Source organism: Drosophila obscura, unplaced genomic scaffold, assembly GCF_018151105.1.
Source record: "Drosophila obscura isolate BZ-5 IFL unplaced genomic scaffold, ASM1815110v1 contig_192, whole genome shotgun sequence".
Lineage (NCBI taxonomy): Eukaryota > Metazoa > Arthropoda > Insecta > Diptera > Drosophilidae > Drosophila > Drosophila obscura.
Window position 1 is genome coordinate 4,011,646 of NW_024542781.1, and position 21,600 is coordinate 4,033,245.

Genomic DNA, 21,600 nt, shown 5'->3' on the forward strand with positions numbered 1-21,600 from the left:
ACGGCGCTTAGCCAAAAAATAATAATAAAATACGTTATTCAAAATACGCACAAAATGCTCATAAAATTTGATGAATTGTGTGCAAGTACAAGTATAACTTTGATATAGTGCAACAATATATGGAAATGTGTGTTTTAGGAAAAATAGATCAAAATACATACAAATACCAAAAATAAATATAAAATAGATCAGAATTTAAGCAACAGAATAGCGAACCATATATTTTTGTATTGCTGCAATTCCCAGAGAATTGTCCATCCCATATTGTCTAGTGGTTAGGATACCCGGCTCTCACCCGGGAGGCCCGGGTTCAATTCCCGGTATGGGAAACTATTAAGTTTTTTTTTCTTGATTCAAGGATGAGAGAAACCCTTTTTGTAGAGTATGTGTACCTTCTCTGTGTTACAAACATCTGGCAACCATTCACAATACCCTCTGCAAGGGCAGAGAAATTGTTCAGAAGGCCGTTTTATTTTTGTGTGGAACCTTACAGAACAATGTTAAAATAATTGAAATATTCTATGCAGCCAGAGAATTGCGGCGACTGCTACGCTCACTGCCGCCTCGTCTATCTTCATCGTTTGATTCTGTTTGTAGTTTGGTGTCCACATGATTGCTGCTGTGGCTGTTGGTTCGCTGCTGCCGGAAATTCTGCTTTATCTCTCGCTCCTCTTCGCGCATGCGATCCTTGGTGTGCTGCTCGATGGTGCGTTGGATTTGCTCAGCGGAGGCAACTAGTTTGTCAGCCTCCAGGACAATGTTTTTATCCGAATGGTTGCGAATGGGGCTGTGACTGCGACTACGACTGCGACTGCGGTGACGACTGCGATGCTCGCGGCGGGAATGGGAGCGCTTGCGCGAGTGGGAGCGGGATCGTGAGTAGCTGACAGAGCGGGATCGGCGTGTGGAGGCCAATTTGCGGTTCTTCCGTTGCGACGGCGTCTTGCTTCGACTGCGCGAATGAGATCGGCTGTGAGTCCGTCTAAAAATGTCAACGTGGTAAAATTTTGCATATATAATACGGGTGCTGTGACAGTGTTACCTTGATCTTGATGAGTAAGATGATTTGCGGTAGTGAGATCGACTGCGACTGCGGCTGCGCGACTGAGAGCGTCTGGAACGACAAATGATTCTATTCAAACAAAAATGAAAAAACACCCATTCTGAATCGAATTACTTACCGTCGTCCATGCGATCTACTCCGGCTCCTTGAATAGGATGAGGCAGAACGCGAGCGATGCCTGCAATAGGAATAGATCAACATATAATACAAGGGTTCCAATTCGCAATAGTCTGCAATACTAAAATGTACCTTCCGCGCGAAGACTTGTGATGGTATCCATTATCGTTATCTTCGTCGCCATAGCGATCATGCTTGGGATTGTAGTACGAGGATGATCCTTCGTACCCAGAACGACCACCACGGAAGCCTGCACCACGGCCCCGACCCCGGCCGCGAGGTCGCGGAGCAAAGCCTCGGTAATTGCTGGAGACGGGAAATGGAGCTGCAGGGCGATAAAGGGCTCCAGGAAACACGCCAGGTAAGCCGTATCCGAACATGGACAGCGATTGCATCCACTCGCTGGCTGCTTCGGCATTGTAAGCGGCTTGGCCCGGTACAGCGCCAACGGACATGGCAGTGGCAGGCTTGAAAGGATTCAGTGCCGCACTGGCGGCATTCGAGAGGGAATCTACGGCCCCAGGAGCTGCAGCTGTAGCCAAGCCATTTGCCTTAAGCCGCTTGCTGGCAGCTCTGGCGTTTTCGTCGTCGCTGCTGCAATCAGCAGCAGAGTTCTTCTTGGATTTACTCTTCAGCAGACCCATTAAGGGAGTATTACTCTTGATCTCCTGTACGATTTTTCGCTGCTCGCAGACCAGCTTCTCTGTGGCAGCCTTATACTTCTCCACCAAACGGCCCCGTTGAATGTCCTTGGCTTCATCTTGTCTTGCCCGGCGTGGCTTATCTTTTTGCTTCAACTGCAGCGAAAAAGGAAAGCAATCAATTAGTAGTTCTGGGAAAAAAAGAACCCGCCTCTATCTGTACCTGTATGCGCTCGAATAGCTTTTCCAGGGTGCGTATACTCTCCAGCTTGCGCTGAGCTATCAGCAGCTTGCGCTCCTCGATGCGTATCTTTTGCGAGATCTCCACCTGGCCGCGCTCGTGGATCTTTTTGAGATGTTTTTCTTTTCGTTTTTCTTCTCGTTCACGCTGCTTTTCCACCTCGGCTAATTTTAGTTCTTCCTGCTTTTTCCTGTAATTTTTGTTGCAATTTTGCAGGATTTTGTTTTGTTTTGTCTTGTCTATATTTTTTTATATGCATAAGAATATTTTTTTTGTTAACTGTTCGTCTAGAAGATACAGAGAACGGTAGGGTAGGCTAAATGCCCCACTCGCCCAACGACCGCCGTGTGAGAAACAAATGTAAAAAGCAATACTCTTTGTGAAAGAAAATGTGTCAATCGCCAAGAGATGAAACCAGTAATACTCGCAGTAGTTATACAACTCTATATAGAAATGCATGAAGATTAAGTTCGGAGAAAATGAGTTTGAAACAAGTGAACATTCTCCAAAATAAACTATCAGAGTGTGCAAAAGATCGATACGATCTTTAGTAGATCTGAGGCCTATCTTAATTATTGATTTCATTTCCTGGCTCAAACAATTATCAAACCTTTCGCGTTCCAGTTGTTCAGCTTGCTGTTTCTTTAAACGATCCCGCTCCTCATCCTCAGCCTGGGCCTTTGCAATGCACCGCTTTCTCATGCGCTCACGGCGCTGGATGTGCGAGTCGCTAAGATGCTTCTGCTTGTCGAAGTTGACACAAATGTTGATGGCCTGGGTCTTGTCCACGAACTTTCGGACCAGCTTTGTGCCACGAAACTCATCCATGGCACGCACAAAGCTGGTGTATTCCTCAAATTGTACATAGCTGAAGCCGGGATTGTAATTGTAACGATTGTATTAGTATTAATTGTATTAGCTGCGATCAGGAATTCTGTACTTACGCTTCGAAAAGAACATCTTGCTCGAAACTGAACGTACGCATGCCGTTGATGTCCGATTGCATAGTCTTGCGATAAGGATCACATATGGGTATGTCCACAGCACGGACGCGGCCAAATTTCTCAAAGATACGCTTGAAAATACTTTCGCTGGGCTTGACCTGCTCCTCGTGCTCCGAGTGCCGTGGGCAAAACCAACGCATGGGCAGATGGGTTAGATGTATGGTGTCTGGCCGCTCGCCCGCCTTCATTTCATCCATGTTGCGGGCATCGCGAAAATACGAGTCCCAGTCGTGACGTGTGGGAAACTCATCCTTGGATTCGGCGCATCGCACTCGGAAAGATTCGCTGAACCCAGAGATGCGCAACGAAATGCCGTCCAAACGTTCACGGGCCAAACGAAGACGCTTGCGCTCGTCTAACTCCGCTTCGAAGCGTATGTAGTCTACAGTGCTCTTGGAAACCTGCAATCGAAAGATCGGTTAAAGAGACATACCAGCTGCGGGTATAGCTTATGTACGTACTTTGAGCAGGAGAAACTTGTCCGGTTTGAGCTCAGCGCTCAGTTTGTCCATTATCTCCAGATTGGAAACGGATTTGCCGGATTTAATTTTCGGCAATGACACGGAGATTTGCATTTTTGCCCACGGCTTGAGATACAAGCTGTGGGGCAGGTAAAGTGGCGTGCAGTCGGCCACATTTTCTATTGTCTGAATGTTGATCATTTTTCAATGTACATATGTTATGTGGAGTTATTTTCGGCAAAATACAATGTAATTAATAAATGGGGCAAAATACGGAAAGTGATATCGTTTTGTTATGTGTTTACCAAATATACAGACAAAAATTACACCTGGGGTCAGAAAAATATTCTCAAAGAACACCTAAGAAATACCGCCCCTGTCATTGGACGATGTGTATGTATTTATGTGTGTCTAAATGGGTGAAAATTCTGCGCCCGTCCGGTCCGTCTATACCGCTGTGGGTTTGTTTTGTGTAAATGTCAGAACCTTGCCAACGCTACTTAAATATAACTAATTCTTTCACTTTATGCAAACGACGCCGCGCTGGATGCTAAAAAGAAATTTTAAGATTATTTTCTGTAAGTTGGGTTTTTCGCTGGTGGTGGGTGACTATCGATATCTATGCTTAATGCGAGTAGAGATGGGATGAATGTACTTTAAAATTCAAGTAATTTTCTTTACTCTGTGAAAATTGAGAGAAAAGTTAACAGAAGTTAACGAAAAATTGACGAAAGCAGGAAATTACTAGTAGTGGGATTGGTGGCTCTTGTAGCAGGAGGAGGTGCGCCTTTTATTGCGTTCGCATCAGAACGATTTTTATTACCCAAAGTCCAGTAACTCCCTCTTCACGCCCTGCTTTGAAGGGTTTTTTGTTTTTTTGGAGTCTATTATAGCGCAATGTGCGCTGGCGGCATAGAGAATATTTTTATATTTTGCTAGGGCCTAGCAAAAAAGCATACAATACTATCGCTGCTATTTTAGTATTAATCGGGTTTTCTTGTTTTTGAGCTTTATTGCTCAGCGTAGAGCCGCTAGCAAAAGCCTTTTGCTCCAATCAATTTCTAATCGGTTTCATACGAATATCAGAGTTCCAACCACCTTTTAATATTAAATCAAATATCAAAATTGAAAAATAGGACCGTCGGTATATTACTTCCCCATATTTAATGTGTGTGTGTTTTATTATAAAAACGAAATTGAAAAACCCAAGGAAAAATTCACGGATATGTTTGGGTATATTTTCGAGGGTCCGAACAGGGATGATTTCTTATCGGTAAACGCCGTATTATATATAAAACGGATTTATGTTTGGGTATTTTCGAGGGTCATAGGGTACCCATATCTGGAACGAAGTGCGTTATTTCATTTTTATACCCATTTAATTTAATTAGAAATATAAGAAAATCAACAATATGCGGGAGTGAAATTGTGCGAATCCAAAAACCAAAACGGGGTAAATGGCCGCTTCGTAAATGGGCTTAAAACTGACGCGAAATAAAACTGCCAACAACAACAACAACCAAGAGCAGAAAGCATAAGCAAGCAAACAGGCAACAACAACTACAGCAGCAACAACAACGCAATTGTGATAGACAAAGAAATAGATTAAGAAGGGAAGAAAACAGCAACAGAGAACGAAGGGGCCCACAAAACGCAAACAACCCAAGCACTGCGGGGGAAAATGGGAAATATATTTTTGCATAAATAACATATTAATGAAGAAAAACTGAGAAATAAATTCAAGAAAACGGTTTTACACACTTACATTTGTATTTGATACGATACGCAACGAAAATAGCTTTAAAGTAATAAGTAATAAGCAAGAAGAAGCAGCGGAAAAAAGCAAAGCGATACAAAATAAATAAGAAAATCATTTAAGGCAAACGGAAAATAAAACAATACTCGCGCTGAAAGAGACAAAGCGGAAGCAGAAGAGAACGCAAAACCAAAGCAAAAAGCAAATAAGAAGAGGCTTGTTGTGTTGTTGTTGACTCGACTTTGGCGTCGACGCTGCGCAGCGCTGCTGCCGCTGGCCCCAAATAAAAACACACAACACAGGCACGGCACGGCCACAGCTGATGCAAAATAATTTTCAGCGCTTGTGTGTTCGTTTACAATTGATTAAAACCAAAACACACAAACGCTCCACACACACACACAACGTAGCACACACAGGCACGCCATTGTGAAAATTGATCAAAGATTACAAGGTAAGTGTGAGCGCGAGTGTGAGTGGTGCATAGTTTTAATTAACCGTTAGTTATAGTTTTTATTCACACACACAAACATCCGACGACGCCCTTTTTACTGCATAAATTTCTCCCGTCCCCTCATTCTCCTCTCTTTCCCACCCCGCTGAATTGCAAATGCAGCTACACCTGCTGCCATTTTCTTTTTCGAACGTCAGCAACCCTTGCATACTACTGCTGTTCTTGTTGTTGTTGTCGCTGTTGTCTATGCTATGCGTCAGTTCGAGCCAAATTACAATTAATTGCAATCATTTACATATTTCAAGAGAATAGTTGTGTAGAAAATTGGTGTTTTTCTTTTTTTCTCTGCAGCCCAGTGCAAAAAAATAAAACAAAACATTTAACAGCTGGAGAACCGAATATCGATATTAGGTGCAAGGGAATCAGCTGATCGAGCCGTTCAGTTTCATTTTCGAGCGTTATTGTTTTGGCTGAACTAACTTACACGGCCCCACCTACCTTCACGAAATTCTGTATTTATTAAGTGCAGCTATATATGAAATAAATGCATTCCCAATTCACGGCATCTCCCCCGTGTGTGTGTCTGTCTGGAAGTCCCCTCTCCCATTGCCCTTTGCCCAACGAGTGTGAAAGTGTTTTTTTGTCGTTTTTGCCCCCCACAACGTGCACGGTACACCCAGCGCGCTGATAAACTCTGACAGCTCTGCTCGGCTCTTCGGGTGGCGTTAACGTTTGTGTAATCAGCTATCAGTGGAGTCGTCTGGTCTGTGTGGGAGCAGAGACTGCATATCCTCCGGCTGAAATGCTTTTCGGAGATCTCAGCCGTCATGACTACGTCACCTATTTGATTCAAAAGGTTTGATATCTGATCTTTAGTGGTATTCCTGCAAATGTTTACCCCGTTTTTACTGATAGGCTGATGGACATGCCTAGTCTCGGTTTAGGAATTAAGACAGATTTCTCCTTTTTCGATACGAATAGTATATGATAATGTATAGGCAATGTACATACATATGTATGTACATATATATGCATTTGTTCATTTGCGCAGCTGATAAACTGTTATCACTTTGGGGCTCGCTCGCTCGCTACGTCGGTGATGTGCTCTTGGTCAGGTCGTCCAGGTGGGGGGCTTTGACTGCACTCTTGCATGTCATGGATGACTAATGGGCAGATTATTGCCTTTAATTAATCAGTGTCGGCAGCTAGTATTTCACCAAGCTGTTATAAAGTAGCTTACAGATGTTGTCTTGGTCATTTGGGATGTAATTAGCCAATCGTTCCAGGTATTTCATCGCCGCTGTAAAATATTGTTTCGTTACACGTGCTCGCTAACGGTGGAAAATTTTGAGAAACGTTGTCCATCTCCTGGAAACTACAAGATCCTCTTATAAAACATTGTGAAAATCGCTTAGGTAAAAAAGGACTGTGACACACAGGTAAAGGCCAGAGCGTCGGCGGCGTACTTGGCATTGACACATGCACAGCAGCCCTCCTATATGTACATCTATACATCTGTACATATGTGTGTGTGTGCGCGATCCCACACGTGCAGCGCTCTCTTCGCCCATTCCCTCTCTGAGAGTGAGTGGAGTGGTGACGCGACAAGAGTCACTATTTTTCGATACGCCCGCTAGTCTAGACGTGTTTAAATTAAGGTGCGTTGATAATTCGAGTTTGTTTTCGCCTAGAACTTGCAAATGCTCTGCGCGTGTTGAGTGTGAAGCGGCGTCTGCTGCTTTCCTGTAATGTGCGCCTTATCAACGTTTTACACAAGCACCCAAGCTGCGCCAGACAAACTGTAAACAAAATTATAAAAATAAAATTGAATAGACGGCTGTGCACATGGTTGCTCTGCTATTTTTTATTGCGACTCGAAACCGTCCCAGTTAGTCATTAACATTGGAGCTGGCTGCCTGCCCCACACTCCGACCTCCGACAGAGCGACAGGCAGCGTCACAATGTCTAACAGCTGTTGAGAAATGTAACTAACATATTCGTGTCTTGTCTCTCAAACCCGTCGCTTTGCAAAATCTAATAAAAGAATTTAAAAAATGTATGATTCGCTATGTAGTTTGAAAATGTTTTAAGGAGGGAAATTTAATTAAAGTTGTTTTCTTAAAGTGTTTGTCTCTTTGATTAACATTAGCAAAAACAAAACAAAAACAACTGTAAACCATATTTTGGCTAACCTGCTCTCCCGCTCTCTTACTATGTCTTCCAGCATAACCGCCAGGTGGCAGCACCAGACTTCGCTGCCACACACACACACACGAAAACAACTACTACTAGCACACACACGTACAGATGAAGGAACAAAACCAATACTATTGAAGCACTGCCAAACCATAAGTGTAACGAGCAGAAATAAGGCGAAAGCGGTGGAGCTCACCAAGGTGGGGATACACTGTCAGAGAGAGAGAGAGAGAGAAAGAGGAGATAGAGAAACAGCTCCATGATGCTGTACGTATTCCATGTGGACGTCGGTCGCATGCTGAGCTTCGACATGAACGTGGCCCTGCAGTCCGTGGAGAACTTGAAGGAGACAATACAGAAGCTGCACGGCATTCCAGCCGTCAACATTGTCCTGCTGGTGAGCGGAGGCGAGATGCTGACGCACTCCACCCAGGTGTCGTGCTACTCGGCTGGCACCGACACCAATCCCATTTACATGTTTCTCACAGGCGACGAGCGGCTGGCGCCCACGATACAGAACAGCGACGCCGACGTGGAGCTCCGACGCCAGGTGGAGGAGAGCCACAAACTTCCGCCGGCCCTCGAGACAGTGCGTCAGCGGGCACAGCTGGCGCAGCATATGCGCGAGCTTGCGCGTAAGGAGGAGGCTCAGTGCGAGCGACTGGTCCACGAGCAGCATCTGCAGCAGCAGGGCTGGTCGGCGGTGGTGGCCAACATGGAGGATCTGACCAACGAGTTCCGTGAGCGCTTCCACAACTTCTGTCTGGCCTTTGATCGACACCTGCAGAAGCGGGACAGCTACCTGGAGCTGTTGAGGAACTTCTCCGATGATCTCAAGCAGCTTGCCAGGATTCCCATACTGCCTGGCCTCATGGCTCTCGCCGAGGCCGATTTCCATGGCTTTGACGAGCTGCTGGACAACGATGATGTGTTTGCCCAGCAGCAGCAGGAGCAGCAGCAGGGGGGTCTGAATGAGTCTTCGCAAGCTGACTCGCCCAACAAGAAGCTCAAGATGGGGGACGAGAAGGAGGGCGCAGGTGAGGAAGGGTCAGCTCGGGGCGTGCCCGAGGGCGATCAGCAGGCAGCGACCAGGGTTTCCCAGACCTCAACAACCTCCAGCTCGATGGCGCGTCGCCACAATCTGAATCTGCTGCAGTGGATCAGCTCCAAGGGCAACCACAGTGCGCTGCAGCTGATGTCGGACGAGTGCATCCAGGGCCTGGACATCTTCAGCGCGGACATATACGAGAAGCTCAAGGAGGAGGTGCAGCACATAATCAAGATGGCCAACCAGGGGGACGTTAAGGAGATAAAGGGACTCAGCGACCGCCTGTGCAAGCTGGAGGAGTTCAAGTTTAAGATAAAGAAGATGGTGCAGGAGCAGAAGGAGCAGGCCCTAGCCCTCCAGCAGAACGAGGCGCGTGCCCTGAATCTGCGCGACAATTCCGTGCTGCCCGACCTGTGCCTCTCGCATTGCACACAGCTGCAGGTGATGCTGGAGAACCATATCAAGATCCGCGACTACTGCCGCTGCATCGCCAACTCCAAGGACGAGCTGGGCAAGAACCTGCACACGCGTTTGCGGCGCATCGTGTGGATCGAAAATGGCATGAGCGAGTTTGACAACCGCCTGCTCTTCAACCACCGCTGTCTGAGGCGAGCCGAGCGACACATCAGCATCATAGAGCAGATCCACAGGGCCCCCTGCACCTATGTGGCGGCTGTGGCCGAGGTGGTGCGCCGGAAGATATTCTCCGACGAGTTCCGCCAGTGGGCCACGCGACTTTCGGTCGACTTTGACCGCATCCACAGCGACGAGCTTCGTCGCAGGCGGGAGTTCAACGCCAGCTTCGACGGCCACTTTTTGAACATCCTCTTTCCCGGCATGGGCGACATGCCGCCCGCCTTTGCGAACGAGCATCCCCTCAGCTTCGACACGCGTCTCCCGCCGCTCAGCAGATCGGACATTGAGCTGCTCTCCTCGCAGCTGCCCGAGCTGTCCGCCCAGCTCCAGCTGCCGAACATGAGGCCTGTGATAGAGTTCTTTGTGCATCGATCTGGTGTGACCAGGGAGCAGGAGCGGGAGCAGGAAGAGTCCGAGCAAGAGCCACCTCTGTTGGCTCCGCGACTGGTTGAGCTGCAAGGAGCTGGAGTCGGCACTTCGGCAACTTCCGACTGCGAAACGGACACAGAAACAGAGTTTGAAAAACTGACGACGGCCGTCAAGTCCGTGAGCACGACGACCAGCGGCATCGTTGGCGAGCAGATAGCCAGGAGCACGGCCACGGAGGAGCTGCTGATGCTTAGCGCGGGCACCCTCACCGAGGAGAATGGAGCCAGCGTCCAGAGGATGCGCGGGGCCATCGAGGACATGTCCAAGCTGGCTCTGGCCTGTTTGGCGGAGGCCCGCTCCAATCTGGGCACGTTCCGCAGTGACGCCGCTGGCTACCAGGACGAGCTGCAGTCAGAGCTGCAGCTGCTGCAGGACAAGTGGAACGTACTGCACATGCAGTGCGGGGAGCGCGAGCGGCAGACCCAGGAGCAGTTGGAGGAAATGCGCCTCAAGCTGGAGATGGCGGAGCGAGACAAGCTGGCAGCTGTAACCCAGGCCAGGGAGCAGCTGATCCACGAGCACAAAACGGAGCTGGAGTCGCTGCGCTGCCGCTTCAAGCTGATGACCTCCATGGAGCGCTCGCCCTCGGACAGCAGTCTCGAGAAGCTGGAGCGTCCAACGAGCAGTGCCAGCGTGGCAAGCGCCACCGCCACCGTGGACGTGGACCAGCTGCTGTGCCAACAGCGACAGGAGCTGTTGGCCCAGCGCGAGCGAGCCATCAGTGAGGCCGTGGAGTCGGAGCGCTCCCTGTGGCAGTCGCGCCTGCTCCCACTGAACTCAGAATCTGTGATGGCCAATGTGGGCATACTGAAGGATATGCTAGCGGAGAAGGAGCGGCAGCTGGATCAGCTGCGGGAGCAGATCCAGTTCCTCACCCAGGAGTCGTACCAGCTCAAGACGCGCCTGGAGATGATCACCAATGAGGACGGCAACAGCTGGCTCAAGGAGAAGATCGACTATCTGAGTCGGGACAAGTGTCGGCTCGAGGAGGAGCTCAACCAAGAGAAGAGCAAGCGCCTGGAAATGGAGACCAGTGTGGCAGCCATGAAGAGGTACGACACGAAGGACAACGAACGCATCCTGACCTCGATTTATTCAACTAAACTCGATGTTTTTTCTTGCATTTGCAGCTCCAGCTACGATCTGCCTTCGATCGGCGGTACAATGACCCGTTCCAAGTCGGCGGGCGGTTCAAGTCATCGGTCCATTGCCCTGGAGGGCTGCGGCAGGGGCGATCTCGTCTTTGTCGTGTGGAGCATGCGCCATGCCCAGTTCATGGTCGTACAGGACTCGCTCACACTCTATTTTGTCCATGGGGATAGTTTGGCCGGCCTCCAGCTGACGCCTCCAATCACACTTGCCCCGGCTTCGGGCGCTGCCGACGCCTCCGTGGCCGTAGCGGATTTGAATCAAATCCCTCTGCCGTACTATGCCATTGGACGGGTTGTGGACAAGGAGTACTGCCAGGCGCGAAAGGTAAGTGCCAAAAAATTGCACATGGCCCTCTCCCCGGATGACTGCTAATGAGTGTCCCTTCTTTGCAGGACGACAATCGGTACCGCGTCAGCAGGGGCTCCAAGTTCTATAGGATCAAGCTGGCGCCCATGCCCTCTCGAAATGCTTCGCGGCGGGAGCGTTTAGAATGTGAGTAACTGCAAGGCGAGATGCATAGAAAATATTCAAGAGTCTAAATATGCTATTGCTGGAACGGATATGCTGATGCCCGTATTCCCGTATGCCCGCCAACGTATCAGTGATCATGTCTCTTATCAGGCATGATACATTTCTTATTATCGGGCAGTGATAAAAGTATTTTGTTTTTGCGCTGCTAATTCTTTTTGACTTGTCAGCTATCGATATGGAACCCAGCAGCAATTTATCGTTATATATCTACGCTCCTCTTCTGGTCATCATGATGGATGCATTTGCGTATCATAACATGCGCGTTGTCACGAACTATCGTTAAAAATCCATCACTGATCGCTGAACGCTGAACAAGTTGTCCTGGTATGCATGCATTCTTGCATGCTCCACAGAGTACGAGTAGATGTTCAGACGAATTTCAATTCACAGACTCCTACTCCGGAGACTCCTAAAACGTTCAGAAAATGTTGATACTCTATTATTTCCCTGCAAGAAGTTTTTTTTCTTGAGCAATAAAACGAATGGATCCCCGAATGGACTTCCATTTTATTTTTAGAAAGATCGAAAAAAAATATAGACTTTTTTTGCAGCTCCAGTCTGCATATAATTGTAGATATTGTGCATTAAATTAAATACTACGAGGTACATATGTACTTATAATAAATTTTTGTTTTCTTCTTTAGCGAGCTCAGCCGCCGCAGCAACAGCGTCAGCATCGTTGGCAGCTATGACTCGAGATGTCATCGATGCGCCAGGCACGTCCGGAAGCAACGTCTATCCGGGCTTCAAACAGCGCACTGTGAGCATCACGAGCGTGAACGAGGAGGACGACGAGTCCGCTTCGTTGCTCAGCGAGCGCTGTCGCTACATTAGCGTGAGCGAGGAAGATGAATTGCTTGCTGCTGGCGGCACAGCAACAGCAATAGCAATAGTCCCAACGCCCCAAACGGTAGCGGCAGTAGCAGTAGCAGCAGCGGGAGCAGCAACTCAAGCACAGTCTGTGATAACAGAGCAGCCAACGGCATCGAGCAAACTTAAACTGGATCTACTGTTGGCCTCTGCTGATATAATAACACAACCCCTAACACAACAAACAGAGCAACAAGATGAGGCGAGTGCAGTGCAGGTGGCGCCTGTGGTGGATCGAAATCCGAATGAACCAGTAATCGGAGAATCCGAGGGCAATGCAGATGCGAAGGAGCCAGATACTATTACAATCTATGTGCCCCCAGTTCCGGAAATAACTGCGTTTGTTAGGGCGGAGGAATCTGTGTCAAGCACAGCAGTACCCACGCTACCAATGTCGATTGGTACGACGGCCATAAGCGAGGACTCCGACACCGAGTACCGCTCACTGGAGGGCAGGGAGGACGCTGAGGCAGATGCCGATTTTCCCATTTCCGAATAGGATACGACAATTGAGAGTTATATATAACTACGTATATATGTACATGCATATGTATATGGCGTGTGTATCTAGGCTAAATCTTTTACTCTATGTAGGAACCGAACCGAAAGAAACCCTAACAATTAAGCCACAGGGCCACAAAGTCCTCAACACAGACACCGACAGAAAAACACCAACAAAAACTCCAATAAAACAGCAACACAAAACAGTAACAGCCACGTGAAAAGTTATACATACATACTTAAATAATTTAAAGTTTACAAATTGCAGAACATATATATTCAAAGGAAAAAAATCAATAACTATAGCTAAACGGAAAGCAAATGTTCTAATGTAGTCTATGTCTGTCTACATAATGTACTATAATCTAATCTAATCGATGACTCCTGTAAATGAGTTCGAAGAGGGCCTTTCTCTCTCACTGTCTTCACAGTCCCCCCCATCCACACACAACACATCACACAGACACACAAGCTGCAATTTTCAAAATAAATTAATGTACGCTAAAAATTACTTTGTAATCGAAAATTGTACGCCAATCAAATAGTTTTTGGTTGAATGTGATTATATTTTGCTTATTTAAGTGCCAAGAAAGTTAATTTACAGTTTAATAGTTCTGTAGCGAGTAAAAAATTTATACGATGATAACATATTTTTTTATAGGATTTTGAAAGGACCAGAACCCACACAGAACACACACCCTCACATGGTATGTATTGGGCTCAGCCCGGAAAAACAAAACACAGTTTTATGCTCACCTTTCTCTCTTCCACGCCACCTTTCCCCAATAGTCTCCATTTTCTCTCCCCCTCTCTATATCTAGGGTATCTTGATTTTTCGACTTTTTGTAAATAATTAAGATCGGAAATCGACGAATAGTTATTTATGCCTTTATTCATAACCAAGAAACACTTGAAAATTACGACAAGAATGTAGGATATACACACATTAATTGGTTTTTGCGTGATAGGATGACGATTTTTTAGCGCGAATTGTAAATAAAACACACAAAAACTAATTTAAAACTATATAATACTTTAACAATTTAAATGAGGAAATGTGTAAGCGAAGGTGTAACAAAAGCGGGTTGCAAAAATGTCAAGCTTAAAAAAAAAACAAGTGTAAAAGCAAAAATCAAATAAAAAATGGTAAACATTTCAAAACTAAAACTGACATTTGTATATTTTATTTAACGAAATATTTACATTCATGTATGTATGGTTTGTCTTTTTATTGTCCACCGGATGAGAAATGGAGATTGTAGAGCAGTATGTACTTTATTGTACGAATATTCATATTCTAGAAAGAACAAACGAAGCGTTTTCAATGAGAATCAATTTTTTCGAACTATGCTAAGCTGTAAAACTTGGATTTGTTTTGACAAATAATTACGCAAATATAAATATACCTAGTCTAAAGAAAGGGCATATATCTGTTAGAGGATAACTTTAGCGATTCGGTATATGTATACTCGTCTGTACATACGTAGCCACTTCTTTCCGTAGGATAATGCAGATTTATATGAGAATACTAGAGGACAAGTTCGATGGACCGCGACTTAAGAAGAATTTACGGGCACAAACCACTAGGTACCAATATGCGCTTCCATCGCAACAAAATTATTGGTGGCTTATAGTCCATTCATATTTAGACAGACATGTCAAATTTCAGCCCAATACAGCGATTGGTTATTTTTTTGACCAATTTTTGTTGTTGAGAATTTTGAACTACTTTAAATATGGAAAAAAAAATAAAAAAATATTTTTTGAGAGGCAAAACGGCGAAGGAAAAAAAAAAATTAAATGTTGGATAAATATTATGGGGCTAATGCTTTTTCAGATTACCACGAAAATTCCAAAAATTTAATGGTGGCCGAAACTCCACTGCCGATGAAGTCCTACGTGGCAGGCCCTCCAATAAGGTTACACAGGAAAATGTCAAAAAAATAGCTAAAATGGTGTTGGCTGACCGGAAAATGAAAGTGTACGAGCTAGCAGATACTACAAGGATTAGTACTGAGCGCACACGCCAATTGTTGAGCGAGATTCTGCATATGAAAAAGCTATCCTTCCGCTGGGTGTTTCTTTTGCAGACTACAGACCAAAAACACGAGCCCGAGCGCACTCCGAAATAGTGTTAAGCCAGGCTCCCCATCCACCTTATTCGCCTTTTGCTCCATCGGATTATTATCTCTTCCCAAACATCAAAATATGGCTAATTAATACAAAATTTAGCTCACACGAGGAGATCATCGATACCGAGAAGGAGTATTTTGAAGACCTTTCGGAAAATTATTTTTTGGGAAATCTAGTCTACATTAAATAAAATAAAAATTATAAAAAAAAATTGGTTTTCCTTGCCAAGGAGGTTACTTTTCACCCCACCTAGTATTTGGCGGTCAGACATTTAATATTTGCTTTGAATAAACTATCAGGCGGTGACGATCCAAAATTATTTGATATCATAGAGAGATAAATACATATGTATATCTCAACCCAAGCGAATCTAAATGGGAGTACTATATGCCATATGATCTATCCCTCTGGACGGGTGTTAAACACTCCCTACATTTTTCTTGGGGTTCTATGCCCGCCCTTGTGGCTGGTTTTAGATTAAAATTCATGGGTGGGCCCATATAACTACACAAAATAATTTATTAATTGTATATTTTAAATCAAACATTAAACGTATAGATACAATATGAGAATGGGCTTAGTATAAAGTTTGTTAATTTTTTATACGAGTAGTCCACTTGTGCAGACGTCTTGCGAGTAAAATAGACTCCGCTGGGAATCGATGTGGAATTTTGCATAGAACGTAGAACTTTGGAAACTGGTGCCGTATAAAGACGAGCCGAATTGCGCTTTGTCATGACTTTGAATTAGCTAATAATTATATAAGCTGAATTATAAATTGCACATTCTCCAAAGCTAATTGGCGGAGGGATCTATCTCACATGAACATCTGGGCTGCGCTAGCGTGGTTAATAGCCTTTTAATTTTAATAATTGGTTAGGCCAGTACGAACCCATATGAAAGTATATGTACATATCCGATATGAGGAGCATTGCTGCATCAGTCTCCGTTATACAAAGGGGAGGGGGGCATAATTTCAGTACAATACATCCCATCTGGTTTAATATTTGATATCTATAGCTAATTAGGGTAATTTTTGAGTAGCCACATAAGATAATGCATATTGGTTATGGTTTTGAGAGCTCGATACCCTTGCAGAACCCGCGGGTACTATTGTTTTGAGAATGAATTTGTGTAAGTGAGCATCGAATGCACAACTTGTCAGGGATAACTGATCAGAGTATTCTAGATATTGGTGTACAATAGATGGGTATTTACGGATGGTTTGGATATACATATGTAATATATTTTGTAACTTGTAAATCCACATCATCGGAGCGCTTCTCAAAGTGAAAACTTGTTATCTTTCAACTGGATTAAATATTAGTTCCTTATGCATTTAATATGTATTTAAATCTGCAAGGGTATCTCTACTTCGAGGTGTGTCCCGAAGATGAATTTTACTGTTTCGGATTATCGCTTCTTTCTGGCATGTCTGGGCCACATCACGCGGAGTCTGTGCACGACTAGTGAATGGCTGTGGCTGTGCCTGTGGTTGCATCCAACGGTTGGCTGGCCACCGCCACCTGGCCACAACTTCATTAGGCTCATAAATAATTAAGCGTTAAATATGCTCCAGTTATTAATTGCCAACATCTCCTCCATCCATCCATACTCCCTGCTTGACTGCCTGCCTAGCAGGCACCGTCCCCCTGGCTGGCGTTGATCCAGCGCGATGATCCCCTTCCCTTACAAGATGCCACACTTCTTGAGAACTATTTTTCGCTTCCTCGCAGCACTAGACCCGCTGCCTTTTTTGGCCGGACGGAGCACAATGGTGCCGCTGCTGGACTTGGTGAAGGTCGGGCTAAAGGCGCTAATTGTGGGCGTGCTGTTATAGGGCGGATGGCTGGACGAGTGCTGCTGGCTGCCGATCTGGTCGTAGCTCTGGGACATCAGCTGATGGCATTTGGTGGCCAGGTAGCGGAACACGGATGCCACGTTGATGTCCTCCTTCACGGACGTGCGTATCAGACGGCAGTTGAGCACCTTGGCCAGCGTCTCCACCTCGTCGGCAGTGACCACCGCCTGCTCGATCAGATCAATCTTGTTTTGCACAATCACCGTGGGTATCTCGTTGCACTCGTTCTCCACCTTGCGCTTCCAGTCTTTGATGGCTTCAAACGAGGCACGATCCGTCGTGGAGAACACGAGCACTGACGCCTGTGCCCCCCGGTAATAGGCCTTCGTTATGCAGTCGAACTCCTCCTGCCCGGCTGTGTCCCACAACATTATGCGTACATCTTCTCCGTCTATCTCGATCTGCCTCTCCAGGAAGTCCACTCCGATTGTCTTCTTGTAGTCCTTGGTGAAAATGCCCTTACAGTAGCGCTGTATCATCGAGGATTTCCCAACTCCGCCGTTTCCAACAATTACCTGCGAATAGAGAATGCTTTTTAAATTCCTTTCCACAATTTGATTCTTTTAATAAGTTTGATTCAGCTGATGCTTGACATGAAATAATATGTTTCATCGGTAGTATGTTCTGCCTCGACTTGGGAAATTATGGGTCGTCTTCTCTTTGTGTTACATTTGAGGATTTAAAATCTGGCTTAACGATACTCCTTCGTATGACAAAACGTTAAAAAATATAAATAAAATCAAATAAAATGAAGAAGTCGAATTTACCACTATGTTCAGTAAATGACAACAATCGGACACACGGCTTTAAATATATAAGATCAAAATATGTACATATTTACACACAATACATGTATATCCTGACGTTACAAAATTTAAAAAATCTAAAAATTGGGCAAGACTGTCTGAATAAAATTTTTTGTAGTCAGTACTTATACTTGTTTTGTGAAGTATTAAGTGTTAATTTTCAAAGTTATTAAATTTAAAGCCCTTAAAAATTACTGGGGTAATAAAAGTGAAACATTGTTCCGTCATTCGAGATTGGGCCGATTTTTTGCGATTTAATAAACAAGAGCTACTTTGTGAAAGAACTTTTTTATCAAGAATCGTATAAGAGAAGCACATCAAAATTAATGAAATTATAGCTAAGCGTCAATAAATTTAGAAACTAAAATCGGTAGAAAATTAAATAGAATTTTGTGCTTTATTGAATCTTATTTGTTTGTTACTTCTTCCCTTTGGGGGTAATGAACATATGTCAAGTGATGGTGTTGGGTCTGTCTGTCATGTCATAGCTGACGATTACCAGATCATCAAGCAAATCTCTTGGGCTATTAGTGGAGTAACTAACCTTAGCCCAATGTACATACGTCCAAACATTCTTTTACAATCGACGCAAATAATTAGAAATGAATCAGCATTGAAGAGTTGTATAATTGGCAAAGCACGAGCACTGCCTCGGATCAGACCCAGAGGCAGCCTCTCGAGTCCAGACTTGATCTCTCAGGTGAGGTGCGGTGTGCTGCCACTGCTACTCATAACAGCCTTTCAGACTTACCACTTTGATGGCCAGCTCGATATCATCTTCGCGCATGTTGGTGTAGTTGTACTGCGACTGGGAGTGGGACTGCAGAACAGTCGCAGCAGCACCGCCGGTGGCCGTTTGGATGAGACGCATGCGGCGGCCGCTCTGTGCCGGCAGGGGGGCCGGCGCTCGACCAGGTGTTGCTCCGGTCGGACAGCCGACAATTAGAGGCTAGGGGAGCTATGCAGGCGGCGCACGCAACGGCAATCAGTATCAGTCGCCGAATTTCCAAATGGGCAGCTGCACTTTAGGTGCACTTTTAGAGCGGCCAGGTTTTCCGTGGCTTTTCACTTTTCCACGGCTTTGCGTAACGTCAGCGACAACCTCGGATTCACTTTCTACGCATTGATTTCACCAAATTCGAACTGTGGAGAGAAGAAAAACCAACTCTTCAGCGACAAGGAAAACCAAAGAAAATACAAAAGTTTTCTTTCATTTTCACATTAACCGGTTTTCAGCGCAGTTTTCTCGTTTCTCGTTTCTTTTTCTTTATAATTATTATTATATATATTTTTCTTTTTGGTCTCTTTCTTTCCTTCCCGGCCGGAGGCGGCCGAGTGTGCGAGTGCGTCTTCTAACCAGACGCAACCCGAGCACGCAGGGGCAGTCGGTTACGTTGTCCGATTTTCGTCCGACAACAGGTGCTTCGAGACACCTCACGCACTGGCCGTGTTGGTGCTGGTTGTGGTTGTGGTCGAGTGGGGCAGATCGCAGATCGGACGGGGAGCGGTCATGGAATTAGTATTCGCATTAGCGCGTGCTTATGAATTCTTTGAAAATTGTATTTTGTTGTTGGCTTATGCTGGATTTACATTTACAGTTTCTGGCCTCTGACTCTCGCCGGGGCTGTGGGCGGACGGACTGGAATATGTGGGGGTCTCAGCTGCTCAAAATAGAATTTGAGTGTTAATATATTCCAGTAAACAATGGAGACATTTATGTATATATACAATACATACATATGTAAAAAAAAAAGACTAAAATCTTGAATCTAGATAGGTACTTACATACATAGTATGTAGTTGAATGTGTTCATTCAAGAGAAATGATCATATCATATGTACATAGGTAAAATTGTAAATGTATCTTATCTGTTCTTTTTATAATCGATTTATTTAAACTTCGACACATTTGGTACATATACTTTTATATTATTGAGATCTATCATAGCATTTGAATTTCGAGGTCTTGGTTTCTGGTTCCATGTCTTATCCATTTCTCATTCATTAATCTTTCTCCTTGTGGATGGATATCTTCTTTATCAGTCTCATTCCATCTTACACTCGGTCTGGTCACACCGGATTGGCGAGCAGATGCTTCTTCACTCCACTCCCGAGACTACTTCAACCCACTGTGCAACCTTTGCCGCCTTTCGCCCGTTCTAATTATACTACTGTGACCATTCTTCTGCTCCATCTCTATTCATCTCGGAGGGTCAAGCCGTTGTCGTTTTTGTCCATTGTTACTCGTATGCTAATTAAGGCCAGCAGCAGAGCACCAGCGGCAGGGTTATGGATTCAGTTCAATAAACATGTGTGTGGGCCAGAAAAGAGCCGCGAAGCTGTCGAGGCTTGACACAAAATCCAAATGTGAATGTTCATGCATTATGTGTGTGTGTGTGTGTGTGTGTGTGTGTGTGTGTAGGTGGAAAATAGCTGCACACAGGCGCAAGGGGCTACTTCCCGCTCCACACATGGCACATACGATGCAGCACAAATTACAAATAATGCACATCAAGTGCACTCTCTTTCCTCCATCGGTCAGAGAATGTGTATGGGCAATTATTTTGAAATTTGCTCACAAGCTAATAGATAAAGTTGCCGTTTCTTGGCCAACAATGGTTGGCTGCTGTTCTTCTCTGTTTCTGTTTCTGTTTCTGTTCCTGCTCTGTTCTATGTGGAATGTGGACTCTAACTTGCCCATTTAAGTACCCAACAACACTGGTGCACACACATGACTGCACAACACACACACACCCATTCATATATCTACGTACACCGACACAAATGGCACTTGCTGCTGCAGTGCGCTGCAGTGGCAGCTAAAAGCGCAACGAATTTTCTCGCTCTTTGTTTGTGAGCACCACAAGTGTCTGTTGTCCTCTCTTTGTGTGTGTGAGTGTGTGTCTGTGTGTGAGAGGAAAATTATGCAAATGAATGCTGTTGTTGGTGTTGTTGTCTGCTGCGCTACTTAAATCAATTACGAGCGCAGATTCCTCATTATTTAAATTATGTTTAAACAGTCACTCGCGCACTAACGGTACCACTCTGCCGATCCAATCCGCGGCGACAACCGTCTTTTGCGTTTTTCTTTTCATATGTAACTCTTTAGTGCCTTTTCTCACTAAAACTAAAACTGGCGAGGGGACTGGGAGAGGGAGCTGCTCTCGGCTTTATTGTGTTTCTGTTTTCTGGGTGAGAAATTAACGAAAAGAAGCCGAGATATTACAAAAAGACAACACAAAACACACAGCACAGAGTATGCGCGAATGCGAAAACACGAATCTCACAGAGTAAAAACCATAAACACAACAACTCGTTTGGGGCCGCCGACTCTGGCTCTGGCTCTGGCTTGGCTTTGGCCCTGTCACCAGCTCTGGCTCTTCTACTACTATATGGCTATGACAACGCGTGCGAAGCGCATTAATTAAGCCTCGGAGCGAGCTGGAGCTAGCTGTAGCTGTGGATGGCTTTGGGGTTGAGTCTTAAAAGTGACCCGTAGTGAAAGTCTCTTCTTCTAGCACGCACACACAACACAACAAACACGATCAAAGAGCGGCCTAGGGCGCCACAGAGGGGCAGGGAGACGAGACTGCAGGTGCGATGAAAAATATCAAAGAAAACGTAAAGTGGACAGCGCACGCGCACCTGTTGCTTAGCGCGTTTCAGCTAAAATGAAAAGGTGGCTTGGCTTACAAGAGGC

At 45.4% G+C, this 21,600-nt stretch overlaps 3 protein-coding genes and 1 non-coding gene across 7 annotated transcripts; 2 read left to right on the forward strand and 2 right to left on the reverse strand.

The window, feature by feature from the left end:
- Positions 1–257: 257 nt before the first annotated feature.
- On the forward strand, positions 258–329 carry Trnae-cuc. The gene has a single exon. It is a non-coding gene; the product is annotated as a tRNA-Glu (tRNA).
- Positions 330–378: 49 nt separating this feature from the next.
- LOC111071056 (A-kinase anchor protein 17A) lies at positions 379–4,138 on the reverse strand. Its single transcript, XM_022362161.2, has 8 exons — positions 3,528–4,138; positions 3,007–3,467; positions 2,673–2,930; positions 2,045–2,252; positions 1,313–1,977; positions 1,182–1,241; positions 1,043–1,132; positions 379–982 (listed from the first exon to the last, which is right to left on the reverse strand). The coding sequence occupies exons 1-8, from the start codon at positions 3,726–3,728 to the stop codon at positions 520–522; spliced, it is 2,406 nt and encodes an 801-aa protein (XP_022217853.2). The 5' UTR covers positions 3,729–4,138; the 3' UTR covers positions 379–519.
- Positions 4,139–4,875: 737 nt separating this feature from the next.
- Positions 4,876–14,261, forward strand: LOC111071061 (RB1-inducible coiled-coil protein 1). Of its 2 annotated transcripts, none has more exons than XM_022362167.2 (5): positions 4,876–5,737; positions 7,962–11,098; positions 11,177–11,522; positions 11,591–11,690; positions 12,374–14,261. In XM_022362167.2, exons 2-5 carry the CDS (start codon positions 8,193–8,195, stop codon positions 13,096–13,098), a joined length of 4,077 nt encoding a protein of 1,358 aa, XP_022217859.2. In that variant the 5' UTR covers positions 4,876–5,737; positions 7,962–8,192; the 3' UTR covers positions 13,099–14,261. The 2 variants fall into 2 exon arrangements, with proteins under 2 accessions (XP_022217859.2, XP_022217861.2); XM_022362169.2 differs by lacking the exon at positions 4,876–5,737 and adding an exon at positions 7,053–7,721.
- Positions 14,262–15,738: 1,477 nt separating this feature from the next.
- LOC111071105 (ras-related protein Rab-23) lies at positions 15,739–21,562 on the reverse strand. Of its 3 annotated transcripts, XM_022362241.2 has the most exons (3): positions 21,546–21,562; positions 18,652–19,043; positions 15,739–17,609 (listed from the first exon to the last, which is right to left on the reverse strand). In XM_022362241.2, exons 2-3 carry the CDS (start codon positions 18,769–18,771, stop codon positions 16,923–16,925), a joined length of 807 nt encoding a protein of 268 aa, XP_022217933.1. In that variant the 5' UTR covers positions 18,772–19,043; positions 21,546–21,562; the 3' UTR covers positions 15,739–16,922. The 3 variants fall into 3 exon arrangements, with proteins under 3 accessions (XP_022217933.1, XP_022217932.1, XP_022217934.1); XM_022362240.2 differs by lacking the exon at positions 21,546–21,562 and having other exon boundaries at positions 18,652–19,102; XM_022362242.2 differs by lacking the exons at positions 18,652–19,043; positions 21,546–21,562 and adding an exon at positions 17,936–17,953.
- Positions 21,563–21,600: the final 38 nt, after the last annotated feature.